General features: G+C 38.2%; 1 protein-coding gene across 1 annotated transcript in view; it reads right to left on the minus strand.

The window, feature by feature from the left end:
• The window catches only part of DCHS2 (dachsous cadherin-related 2), a 119,939-nt gene that overhangs the window by 79,812 nt on the left and 25,634 nt on the right, over positions 1-14,493 (minus strand). Inside the window, 3 exon segments of the mRNA XM_078068246.1 lie at positions 438-571; positions 1,269-2,286; positions 3,637-3,873. Of these exon segments, the coding sequence (XP_077924372.1) occupies positions 438-571; positions 1,269-2,286; positions 3,637-3,873 (1,389 nt within the window).

Here is a 14,493-nt window from a genome sequence, read left to right on the forward strand (position 1 = left end):
CTTGCAAGCGCCTTCATAGACTTAAACTCTTTCCCCCTCCGAGCAGAACGCAGAGCATGTCAGGCATTATCTCCTCTATTCATGGTAAGGAAACCGAGCTCTGAGGTTAAGCTACTTGCTTCCAGCACACAACAATTCTAGGAAAGGACACCTGGTCTTCTGAAGCTGGGCACGGGACTAATTGTTGGAGAGCTAAAACCATAGGGGGAACCAACTGTATACTTTATTATTTTTTTAAGTCCCACGTGGAAATGGAAGACCTACAAAACTACCTAGCATCTGGAAGGCACGAGCAAGCCGATCACCCTGTACTGCTGTGCAGTTTGTGCCCTGAAGAGGGCGCCCCAGCTTGGAAGTGAATGTGAGCTGAACTCCACTTTGCAGTGGCTAAGTCATGTGCCCTGGTGTAAAGCTCCATCTGCTGGAGGAAGGGGCACCTGCTCCTAATTCACACAACAGGCCTTTCATGAGAGTAAAGGCTTGAAGTTCATCAGAACTGAATTCAAATTCTGTCCCACTATGGGGCAGGGGGCCAGTTACAAAGGCTACAACATAAATGGTGCCTCCTGGAGTTGTACGGGTGGTGGCCTTCTCTTCCTTCCAGCTCCACAACCTGGGACATGTTCTTTGAGCTCTGAGTCTGTTTCTTCAGCTATATGGTTGCCGTATGAACATATTTCATTTGTAGGTGTAGAATTAAATAAGATCCTTGTAAATTTCTGCAATATAAATTTTAAAATGTAATAGCATTTTAATATTTAACTTCATAATGAAGACTTGGAAAAAAAGAACTCAGCGGAAATATTTGCCCTTTTCACCATGGTTCGCTTATCAGAATGAGAATGGGGAAATACATCAATAGAGTGATTTTGCAATCTTACCTAATGGATCTTTTTCTAGCTTTACATCGATGACATTTATAGTTTATAAAATATTATTTGGCTTTTAAAAACAATCTACAAGTGAAAAAGAAGAGTTGGGGGAAAATTAGACTTTGCACAGGGATTTATTCAGTCCAATTCTTACTGTGGCTCTAATTCAGTATAAGAACCATATACTGGCAATATGTGGATATGAGGCAAGAGGAGTATGAATCATTACAGGTAAAATTCTACTCAATTTTGACTTCATTTTAAAATCACAATTCTCTAATTGAATAAGGTATCTACTAGAAACTAATTTTAACTACGTTTGTAATGTTATCACTAAAAGCCTTGAGTTTTGTGCATTTCGATTTTAAAGGAGTAAGTGGAAGCTACAAAATGCTACCTGTATTAGGATTCATCTTGAAGAATTTTCCATCAGACAAAAGGAAATATGACAGCTGTCCATTCTTTCCCGAGTCTCTGTCAATTGCTGTAATTTTGCCTATTACCCCTTGTGGAACAGGGCTCTCCTCGACTTTCAAAAACAACACATCATGCAAGAAGGTAGGGGAATTGTCATTCTCATCCAGGACATGAACAATTACCGAAGTGCTCACATTTTGCGACAATCTGTCCTCCGGGATCCAGGCAAACACTCTAAAATTATATGTGTGTGTGGATTCATAGTCAAGCTGTCGCCGCAAATAAATCCAGCCTGTGTCAGGGCGGACGCCAAACACAGCGGAGTCCGTGCTGGGCTCCAGCGAGTACAGGAGCGGCGAGGTTGTGCGCTGTGCGCCAAGTGGGTAAGCCTGTATTTGCAGGATTGGGGTCATCAGCGAGAGAGACTCGCTAACTTCCACTTGATAGACCAAGTTTTCAAAAGTCAAGGATGGGTTTTGCCCTTGTTCCTCAATCACAACTGTCAGCACTAACAGGGATGCCCGAGGAGGAACGCCCAGATCCTGGGCCAGGAGAGTGAGCGTGCACTGCCGGGGCACGTGACTCCCCAGACTCTCACTGAGGTACACCGCACCGAGCCCTGAGTCGATGGCGAAGATGCTCGGATCCTGGCTTGCGATCGTGTATCTGATGAATCCATTCTGCCCACTGTCTTTGTCTTGGGCACGGGCGAGGTACAAGGCTGTGCCAGGCAACGTGGTTTGAGATATTTTCACCTCATCAGAGGCTTTGGGAAATACCGGATGGTTGTCATTGACATCAATTACAGTTATGTTGACCTCCGTAATGCTGTAGGCCGGAGAGCTGCCAAGCTGAGCCTGCACTGTGAGCACAACCACCGGCTGTGTTTCATGATCCAGAGGCTTCTGAGTTCGAATGACGCCCAGCCATGGGTGAATAGAGAACTTTCTGTCCAGATCACCAGAGGAGATTCTATAAGAAATTGGCTCTGAAGAATCTAAAAAAAGAGTTGGGGGGGGGATAAAAATAAAAAGAGAGAGAGAAAGAAAAAGCAATCACCAGATGCACCTACTGGAATGCACCTATTGGAAACGCTGAAAACTTAAAGCATTAATATACATATGTGTGTATATATACACATATATATTCCATGGATATATACTACATCCATGGAAAACACAATGCAATGTATTACATCTTTCTCAGCTCTCCAAAATCTACTGAAAAGTGAACACCATGGTTAAGATGTATTTGCGGACAAAGGTAATGCCCAATGGACAAGAAGCAAGCCACAGGTTTCACTATCTTCCTTTCAATCATTCTGCATTAAGTAAAAGGGAAAGATATTCAGAAAATAATTTGGATGCCTGTTTCACATATTTGGGGAAGCCAAGTTAAGGTTATATTGATGCTTCTCTATGATATCTACCTATGAATGGCAAATAACCCCCACAAAGGTTAAGGGAAGGGAAAGAGGACAGAGAAGAAGTGGACTGTGAGCAGAACAAGATCTTTGGACAAATAATTCACTTCTAGGAATCTACTCTGCAGAGAAACCTTTATAAATCATATATGGATATTTGCTTGAGTATTATTTGGACTAGCATAAAATGGCTATAAATCATTCAAATTAATAGCAAAAGGGAAATGTTTCAAGAAAACATGTTTATATCTAAGTGAAAAAACTATGCAACCTTTGTTTAAATGAGACAGAATGATGTCCAGTTACTTGGAAAACCGTCCTCAACATATAAAGTGGAGGTAAAGTGTAGTTGTAAAACAACAAATACAGCAGGATGTATTTTCATTAAAAAAAAAAAAAAAAAGTGTGGGGCGCCTGGGTGGTTCAGTCCGTTAAGCATCTGCCTTCAGCTCAGGTCATGATTCCAGGGTCCTGGGACTGAGCGCCACATTGGGCTCCCTGCTCGGCGGGGAGTCTGCTTCTCCCTCTCCCTCTGCCCCACCCCCTGCTCATTCTCTCTCTCTCTGTCTCAAATAAATAAATAAAATCTTAAAAAAAAAAAGACTTTCAAAAAATTTTAAAGTGTGTGTGTGTGTGTGTGCACATGTGTGTGTTTGGAGGAGTGGGTTATAGATGTATACTTTCTACATTATAATCATTCTGTATTGTTTTAAACTTTTTAAAAGTATCTATTACTTTTTTGATTAGGAAAAATCATAGGATAGAAATGATGTTGAAAGAACAAAGAGTAAGCCACAGATTGTGTGGTCTCCATTCTTCTTGCATGGAGAAAGGAAAAGATTTATTCAAGATGACACAGCCTAAGAAAACACAGAAAATATTCCAGTAGTGGATTTTCATAAGGCATAAGAAGTAAGTACTTACTCGAGGACTCTTTTGCTTTCACTGTTCCCACAGGACTGTCTTCAGGTACATCTTCATAAACTGAGAAAGTATACTTAGGCCTTTCAAATTCAGCAGGTGCCAGTGTTGTCTGAAGAATGTGTATAGTGACGTCAGCATTAATGACAGATGTGAGCCCGCCACCATCTCGAGCACAGACCATCAACAAAAGGGTAGTAGATTCCAAATGACTAAGAGTTGACATTAAGTAAATAATCCCTGGGCAGGAGAGAGAAAGAATTGAAAAACAGAGAACATGCAATAAATACTGATGAGCAACAGTGACACTGGATCTGCTAACTCTACTGTGATGGTTAATTTTAGGTCAACTTGACTGGGCCAAGTTGACCCAAACATCTGGTCAAATATTATGTTGCATGTTACTGTGATGGCGTTTTGGATGAGATTAATATTTAAACGGGTAGACTAATTCAAGCAGATTGTCCTCCCTCATGTGGATGGGCCTCACTAAACCAGTTGAAGGCCTAAATACAACAGAAAGACTGATACTTCCCTGAGTCATGGCAATTCCTCATGCCTGATTGCCTCTGAAATGAGATATTAGTTTTTTCCTGCTTTCAGAATTATACTGAAACATCAGATCTTCCTAAGGCCTGAGACTACAAGCATCAGACTGGAACTACACCATCGGTTCTCCTGGGCCTCTCATTGACCAACTCACTTGCAGATTTTGGGACTTGTTTGCCTCCATAATCACACATGAGCTAATTCCTTATAATAAATCTCTCTATATCTACCTCTATCTATCCATTATCTATCTATCTATCTTCCTATTATCTCTCTCTCTCTCCTATTGGTTCCATTACTGGAGAACCCTAATACATCTACTTTCCAATCCAAGAATTTGAGCATATTTGCAAAATGATGGTCCAAATTCAGTCAGCTAAGCAATATTTTCCCAGAGCTTAAACATTAGGCATCTAGGAAGTATATCAGTTCAGCAGTAAACATAAATTGTGTTGCCTTTGTTAGATCTTAACAACAATCTAACCAGCCCAGGATGATGGGATGGCAGAGTATACACCATAATCCAAAGTAATCTCAGCTAATGGAGGATTGTAGGGTGATCACAATCTGCCCAGGTATCAGGATCCTAAATCTACAGAATGAAACTAAAACTTCATCTTCTGAGGTATTTGACACCTGACCTGAATTAGATGGTGTAGGGCAGCTCTCTTTCAACTGGCTCTATCTTTGTGGTAAGAAGGTATAATGTCGATGGCTGTGGGTAAGAAAACTTGAATAAATGTTAAAACCATGGTGGGGGCGGGGTGCCTGGGTGGCCCAGTCAGTTAAGCATCTGACTTCAGTTCAAGTCATGATCAATACCAGGGTCCTGGTATTGAGCCCCCTGTCCATCAGACTCCCTGCTCAGCGGGGAGTCTGCTTCTCCCTCTTCCTCTGCCCCCACCCCCCACCGCTCATCATGCTCTCTTTCTCTCTCTTTAACAAATAAAAAATCTTTTTTAAAAAAGTGTTAAAACCATGGCGACAAGAGTGAGAAGTTAGGCTTGTGTACATAGTGTGGGTGAGAGGAGAAGGTGTGAATGGTTAAGTTGGGGAGGGATCCAGTAATGCTGAGAAAACCAGTTATTTAATATTATTAACACCACCCTTTCATGTGCTTGTTTGAAAACAGATAAAACATAACCAGCTTCAGAAATGAACATGTTAGTTTTTTTAATGAGAAAGAAAAAAACACACAAACTTGTCACATGAATTTACATACAAATAACTGTAGCTGAACTCTGCAGGATCTATCACAATATAATTGGCTGTAAGCATAAGTTAAATGAAGGAATAGTGCAGTTTTTGCCAGTTTATGAGAAGCTGGCCAAAACATCTGAATTGTCAGCTTTCTAGGCATAAAAAAGATGATATCCATTCAATTTCTTTCTTTTTTTAAGTCAAATCTGTCCTCTTACAAACTCCAATTCCTTGTTTCTATTTCTATTAGAAATGTAATGAAATATGTTTTACTTCTCTTTGGCATAACAAATCATCAATAACTGAGGTCAAATATCTTGTCTGACCTGCTCCGGGCAGAGTGTCCCCATTTTCTGTAGCAGTTCCTTATCTAACATGATTTTAAGTCCTTTCACTCATGGTTCATTTCTCCTGAACATGCTCCAAGTTGATTGGTGAACACATGGTTCCAGCTACAATCTAACTATTACAAAAAAGAGTATAAACACTCTTTATTAGAATACTTATAAAATATTAATGTAACCAAGTATTATTACACCAGCTATCACAGCCATATTAAAATTTGGGTTCATACTGATTTGGTGATCCACCAAAGCATTCAATAATTATCACATAAATTTCTATGTCAGATTGTTCCCATCTGTTATTGATGAGCTTTAAAAATTCTTTATTATTAAAGTCTATGCTTGGTTAAAAAAAGAACTCAAATAATACAAAAGTGTCTGCCTCGAGAAATAAATGAAAAGTCCCTCTCCCCTCCAGTCATCCCCACTCCCCAGGTATATATTCTTCCAGAGTTGACTCAGTTCCAGTTACAGAGAATTTTTTTTTTTTAAAGATTTTATTTATTTATTTGACAGAGAGAGACACAGCGAGAGAGGGAACACAAGCAGGGGGAGTGGGAGAGGGAGAAGCAGGCTTCCTGCGGAACAGGGAGCCTGATGTGGGGCTCGATCCCAGGACCCTGGGATCATGACCTGAGCCAAAGGCGGACGCTTAACGACTGAGCCACCCAGGCACTCCTACAGAGAAATTGTTTAAAGGTTTCATTTTCCACTCTTGATGATGATGACAATGAAAAAATTAATGTCTGCCTCAACTAGACCACAACTTGGTCTTTCTGACTCCAGAGGACTCCTTCTGAACCATTTTTCATACTTGTATTAGAATAGTCTTCCTAAAATCTAAGTCTAGACATGTTGGTGCCTCCCCAGAGTTTCAGGGTGAAGTTCAAATGCCTTCTCTATATTGACCAAGTCGTTGGTAAATGAGCCCTTTCCACCTCCATAGCCCATCTCTGTACAGTCCTTTTTGCTCCAGACACAGTGAACTATTTATAATTTCCAGGATAGACCTTGCTCTTTTCCATTTGGATTGCTGTATCCTCTTCCTAGAACAACTTCTTCATCTTCTCTGACTTCTAGTCACATTTTGAAGCACAGCTCAAGTCTTGCCTGGTGTAGGTGACCTGCATATACCCTCCACTTTGCTTTAGATCCACCTTCTATGATCCCACAGTGGCCTGCATACACATGCTTATCGTAAGTATAACATGTATTTTAATTAACAGTTTTGATCTCTTATTCATTCATGTATTCCTTAATTTCCTTAATGATTTATAAATAAAATCAAAAGACAACATTTTGAAAATATATAAACAATAATTTAGTATCCTAATAATAAGAGACGTGGCAGAAAGGGTTGAGACATGGTCTGGAACTAAACAGACTCACGAACAGTCTGCAGGAGGGAGGGACAGTGCCAGAAAGGAGAGGGAAGACCCCCACACCAGGAAGCCCTCACGGGAAGGATGAATCCCCATAACATTTGGCTTTGAAAACCAGAGGAGCTGAATTTCATGAGTTCTTATAACCAGTGGAACTTAAAACCCAGAATTTTTAAAAATTAGCAGGCTGGGATGTGGGAGAGATGGAAGGGTGAGAGGAAACTGAGTCCCCACCCTTAAAGAGACAGCACAAGAAAAAAATGAATGGTTCAATCCATGTGGTAGATTAATACAATAGAATGTTAATGTGGCATCTAAGAAGAATGAATATACACGTTTTCATCTAGAAAGATTTTACATGCTACATTTTATATGGGAAAAATACAGAATAATTTGTAAAGTATCATCATAAATACTAACACATACTTTATTTGTACCCCACCCCCCCACAAACACACACAGAAAAATATGCACGCTGGAAAACATGGAACGATCTGAACAACGATCAAGAGAGGTCATCTCCTATGGGTTGAGATTATGGGACAGTTCATTTTCTACCTCTTATATTCCTATTGTTTTAATGAGCATATGTGCTATGGACTGAATTGTGTCCCTTAAATATTCATATGTTGAAGTCCTAACCCCCAGTATGGCTGCATTTGGACTAAGTAATTAAGGTTAAATGGGGTCATAGGGGTGGAGCCCTGATCTTATAGGATTAGTGGTCCTCATAAGAGGAGACATCAGAGAGCTCACTCTCTCTCCACCATGTGACAATAGAGAGGAGGCAACTGTCCACAAGCCAGGAAGAGCTCTCAGCAGGAATCAAATTGGCCAGTACTTTGATCTCAGACTTGTAGCTTCCAGAACTGTGAGAAATAAATGTCTGTTATTAAGCCACGCAGTCTGTGGTGTTTGGTTAGAGCAGCCTGAATGGACTAAGACAATATGTTAACTTTATAATTAGAAATATATATATATTAAAATATTAAAATATCCAGGAAAAGAAGATATGTTTGTTACAATATATATATATATATATATATATATATATATATATATATATATATTCTACCTTCCTATATAGGAAATGGATACAATAGTGAAGACTTAGACTGGACATTAAAATGTGTGTCTTGAAAAATAACTGCCCAAAACTCTTCTCTAAACATGGGATTCTTATTATATAAAAAGTTTCAAGGATATGTATCAATGGAAATTTTAGAACCATCAAATGAATATATTTAGGAGACCTGTATTCAATTCAATGAATTGCTGAAGTTAAATCATGCTTTATAGAAATTATATAAAACTGTTTGAACATGTGATTCCCAAGATACAAACAAAAATAATGTTATAAATACTCAAACTACTGGCAAATGTACCACAATAACATACAGTAAATTGTGAAATCTCATAAAATAAATATCTGTACTATGGTCACACTGCTATTTAAAAGCATATTATCTCTGGTGAGAATCATCTATTTAATGATCCCCATCCCCAGATGAAAGATGAGCAACCGGATGTTATCTCCATCCTCATGCTTTTATCTTGATGAAGTCCCAATAGTTCATTTTTGCTTTTGTTTCTCTTGACTTTAGAGACATGTCTTGCAAGAAGTTGCTGCGTCTGAGGTCAAAGAGGTTGCCGCCTGAGTTCTCCTCTAGGATTTTGATGGATTCATGTCTCACATTTAGGTCTTTCTGAATCCAGCATTTTAAATAAACTGAGGTGTCTATTAAAAGTTGAGGGGCCATGGGTGCCTGGATGGTGCAGTCGGTTAAGCATCCGACTCTTGGTTTTGGCTCAGGTCGTGATTTCAGAGTCATGGATCAAGCCCTGAGTCAGGCTCTGCTTGGATTCTGCTTGAAACTCTCCCTTGACTATGCTTGGATTCTGCTTGAAACTCTCTCTTCCTCTCCTTCTGCCCCTCCCCACCACTCACATGCTCTCTCTCTCTCTCAAATAAATAAATAAATCTTAAAAAAAAAGTGGAGGGACCAGAATATATTATATATTATATAATATTATATAATATTATAATATTAAAAATATTATATATAGCTCTATAATACATATTACTTATAAATATACATATTTAGGAGCGCCTGGGTGGCTCAGTCGTTAAGCGTCTGCCTTCGGCTCAGGTCATGATCCCAGGGTCCTGGGATCGAGCCCCGCATCTGGCTCCCTGCTCAGCGGGAAGCCTGCTTCTCCCTCTCCCACTCTCCCTGCTTGTGTTCCCGCTCTCGCTGTGTCTCTCTCTGTCAAATAAATAAATAAAATCTTTAAAAAATATATATATATATACATATTTATATATGTAATAAATAACAAGATGGTCAATAAAATGAATAGCTCTGTTTGCCTATATATTTGTCAGCTTAGAATTTATGGGTTTATATTTTCATATTTTAAAGTACAGTGATTACTTGGCTCTCATTTTTTCATGACACTTGCAAATTATCATTAACCAGTTATCATTAACCATTGTGGTACATTTGTCAGCAGGGGACAAACTTTAACTTTAGAAAAATAGAAGTTGATTAATTTACTGGCTGTTCACAAGCTCTGCTTATTTTATGTTTGAATTACTGAGTACTTGGATTTGTACATACAATTATAATGTGCAATAATGTTTGTCTATGCTCTTTATCTTGTCACTTCTTATTTAAATAGAGGAAAATGTTAGGATGAAATATTTTTTAATTGATAGACTAATAAAAGAACTTAAAGACAAAGGTCCTCTCTTAATTAAAATCTAATATACATATAATTCTACTAATTAAGAAATACTGACTTTCAAAATCCAATCTCCTGAAAAAGATGAGATGCTCTTAACCAAGGTTGTCATTCATAGTCAGAAAATAACCTGTGGGTCATTACTAGACTTACAAACTATGGGACAGTTAAGAACAAAAACAAGTACAAGGAGTGTCTGGGTGGCTCAGCTGGTTAGGCATCCAGCTCTTGATCTCAGCTCAGGTCTTGATCTCAGGGTCTTGAGTTCAAGCCCTGCACTGGGCTCCATGCTGGGTATGGAGCCTACTTCAAACAAACAAACAAACAAACAAGCACAAAATCATGACCATCACCAAACATGGAGTCTATAAGTGTGGTTTTCTCAAAAACAGAGACAGACCAAAAACTATGGGATGTCAATATCAATATCTTATTGGTTATTGGTATTTATGATGCCCTTCCTATATTCAGTTTGTGAGAATATAGAAACTTATTCAGTAAATAGGTGACATTATGCTATTTATTTCACACACGAATCTGGGTTACTAAGTGGTAGTGGCTGAAAGGAATGGAACAGACTGAAAATTTTGTCTCGTATCAACAATGAAAAGGATTCTTAAGAGAAACATACCCATTTTGGAAGATTCCACCAAATTCTATGTAGTCAGTTGAGAAGAACAAATAAATCAGGAGATAATTTGGTATTTCAAATAGGCTTATATAAGAAGCCACAATGAAAGATCACTTTTCTACCTTATTTAGTTGAGACAATGAAACCTCTATTTATCTTAGCTTTGTGTTTAGTTTAAAAGGAAAAAAAAAAAGGCATAATAATGGAAAGAGCCTTAAAAGGGAAGTCCAAGAAGTAAATTCAAGTGTCAGGGTTGTTAACTGTGTCCCTCAGCAAGTCACTAAGACTCTGAGGGCCTTTCTTCTCTTAATTTGCAGATGGGCACAAAAGCATCTGCTTTGCTTATGCCATAAGTTGATGTAAAGCTCAAACAGGCAATATATGGAAACAATACTGAAAGGTGTTAACATCTGAGACAGAGCAATAAGGGACAGATGACGGGTCCAGGAGAGGGTTTAAGTCCGATTCTGCCATTTATTCACCGTGTATCCTTAGGCAAGTCACTGAATCCCTTTCAGCTTCGATTTCTTCCTCCACTAAATAAGGGAGCTGAATTATAAGGTTCCCAAGAGTCTGTGATCTTATACTGGAAAAACTCATAAGAAAACTCTCTAATATGCTTTTGTTTCCTACAAAAGCAACACACACTGATTAGGTGTTCATGATTAATTTTAGTCCCTGTCTTACAAATAAAAGGAAGTCATTATTTTTTTTTTTTGGCCTAAGTAGGCTCACATCCCTTATGGAATGAGATGTGGTTTTAATTTATTAGCTACATATCAGAATGTTCTAAATGTAGGAAAGTGGCAATCACGAAGAATTATGAGAATCAGTACATGATATGAAATGTGAGCTTAAAACTAACATTAGAAAAAGATCTGCCCTTGAAATAAAGAAAAATAGAGTCTGTGCTACATTACTCACAGCCCATGTTAAAATCCACACACCCTGTACAAACAAAAGGTTACAACCAAATAAGGAGGCATAGCTGCCTTTAACTCACTCACTTACCCTTTTAATTACTTGTTCTTCTGTAATGCTAAACTTGGATTTTGTGTACACCACAACTAACCATAGAATAGACAATAGGCAAAGCAACATAAGCTTTCGTTGTAAGTTCTATGAGAACAGGAATTTTTTTCTGTCTTACTGACTGATGTATCCCAAATACTTCAAACAGTGCCTGGTACATAATAGGTATTGAATAAATATGTCTTGAAAGGATGAACTTGCCTCCATTTTCTGCCTTGAATAGATAAGCTACACTCTTTAGAACTTTGACTTTTCTTTATATCATTAACTTGCTTCTATGAAGAGAGGCAAACCAGAAGAATTTAACTAAAGGTAATCCTAGCAAAAGAGGTAGTTGGGCTACTGCAAATGGCCAACACAAATGTTTGAAATCAGACACCTTAAAATAATCGGAGTTAGCAGTAACGTTCACTTCAGTATAAAATTACTAAATAAATAGAACGAACAAAGGAGCTAAAGAACTACTCTTTTCATGCTACTAAAGGGAATACTTCAAACAACATAAGAAAAAAATCTACATACAATTCATAAAATGGGATTAAAAACATAAAAAGAGCTATTAATAAACATGACTCTTGTATTTCCTTCTTTTAAAACTCAAAACAGTGTGGTCGGCCTTGTGCCCACATCAAAGGAACCCAACTAACTGAGAATAAGAGAGATGAAGGCTCAGTTCAATATCTCTCCTGGTGCCTAAGCACATTTTACAAAAATGTTCTTTGAACCAACAACAAACTTAGAAAACCAGAAACAGAACAGGAAGATAAACCCACAAGAGAAAACAACCATGACATCACCACACCCCCTTCCAGTTTTCTCCAAAACATTTTTCTTACCAGATGAACACAGAAAGTCAAAGAGCTCTATTTTTAAAGTATGAGTCTTGATTGTGGCACAAAGAGATCAATGGGCAATCTCTTGTCTTCAGAAAAACATGAGCCTATAGCACAAAATGTGCAAGCTTAGAAAACAGCATGTCTGATAGAGGAAGCATCAAAATGAAAGGATGAATGAACCAGTGAACAAACGAATAAATGTCTCTAAGCGAGATTCCTAAGAGTAATTCACGAAGAAGTGACAATATATAAATTAGCTCATTGATTCTCAATATTCTTCTCATATGATATAAAACTATACAGCTATACATCTATAGAATTGTATAACTATATATAAATGCAAATATATTTAGTATACTTGGCATATATATCTAGAAAAGTGCTAGCCAGGTGGAAAGAGTTTGGGAGAATTTTGAGGAAAAGTGGGGGTGAGCCATAGCATTACCTAGCACACTGTGATGCAGAAAGAAGATTTTAAATGAAATTTTGCTCTGTGTTATCAATGACACTCTCTTGCAGTTTCTTAAGAATTTGTAATAAGGATTTAAATCACTTTTCAATTATTTCTAGATGTCACTTATTCATTCATTCTCCAAATACATATTGATAGAGGCAATTTCTTGACACTGCAATTACACTGGCAGCTTTGGTAAAGACAGACCTTTTGGCAGAAGCAAGAAAGTCCAGCTTTCTATAGGTCACAGCAACAACAACAATGACAACAAAAAGCAGATCCAGAAGAAGAAAACCATATCCCAGTACAGCTCCTTGTTCTACTCTTCGAGAACATCAACAGTTCAATTAGCTTTCTTGGCATGGCCTAGAAGCCTAACTATTACGTACGATATAGAAAATGTATTCGGAGTTGCGGTCAGCCAACAGATGAACTTGAATTCAGCTGTTCCAACTGAAGACTGCCTGTTCACTAGGCAACTTTTCCCCATAGCTAGTTGTGATGCTGTTTATTCTCTTCTAAAGGTTAAAGTAAAGCGTTACCAGGCCTCATGAATTTCTCATGAGTTGCGATTAAGCGCAACCAAATTCTGAGCACTGTTAGAAAAATGTCTTCAACCTAAATGAACCGGCATCAAAACTGCCAACAATAATAACCCACGGCTACTTCCATTATGAGTTTGGTCTTTGCTTAAAAAAAAAAAAAAAATACCGTGATACTTCCCTCGATAATGACCCACATAAAGCGTTCTCCTTGATTAACAATGGCATTTGTCCTATAGCCCACGCCAGGAATGGAAGCCAGCAGAGCAGCAAGAGATCTCTTCTAAAAACAGAACACAGTACAGCTCATTCTTCAAGACCTTCCAGGGAAAACTAGACGATGAGCTTGTTGATGTCTTTTAAAAACAATCTACTAAATGCTTTTAGATCCTGTGCGCTGATAACTGGCTGACCTATATATTTTTGACAATGCTAGTGTCCTAGAGGGCCTGACAATTTGACAAGGAGGTTAGACGGATTTTGAAAAAACCAAGATAAGCAGACTAATTTCCTAAAAAAAAAAAAAAGTATTTTCTTCTGATCTTTGAAATGTTAAAGGAGCCATGTCAGTGGATTATTTTGAGCAAGGAAAGTTCTGCCTTATTAAGACTGCCATTGTAAACAACTAGTCCCCCAGCCAGTCACACACATCAGATGCAAGTACACCTTCCAAGCAAGAAGCAATGACTCTCCATCTACTGGGGCTGGGTTAGAAGCCAAACTAACATGGTTAGATTTGCTGTGTAAATTATTGTTTGTTGCTAGCGAAAATGGTTGTTGCAGAGGGTATTGTGAAGATCCAATAAAGACAATGTACACAAAATATCTATATAGCACCTGACATTATCCTCATCACAACAGAAATGCATTCTACCTGTGCTCAGGTCAGGTGCTTTAAGAAGAAATAAAATGTCAAAGAGATATCCTCACTCCTAGGTTCACAACAGCCAAGCTGTAAAAACAACTTAAATGTCCATCAACAGATGAATGGATAAAGAAAATGTGGTACATACATACAATGGAATAGTATTTGGCCTTAAAACAGAAGGAAATCCTGCAAAATGCAACAGTATGGATGAACCTGGAAGATATTGTGTTGAGTGAAAGAAGCCAGTAACAGAATCACAAATACTACATTATTCCAC

The sequence above is a fragment of the Halichoerus grypus genome, chromosome 3 (genome assembly GCF_964656455.1).
Source record: "Halichoerus grypus chromosome 3, mHalGry1.hap1.1, whole genome shotgun sequence".
Taxonomy (NCBI): Eukaryota; Metazoa; Chordata; class Mammalia; order Carnivora; family Phocidae; genus Halichoerus; species Halichoerus grypus.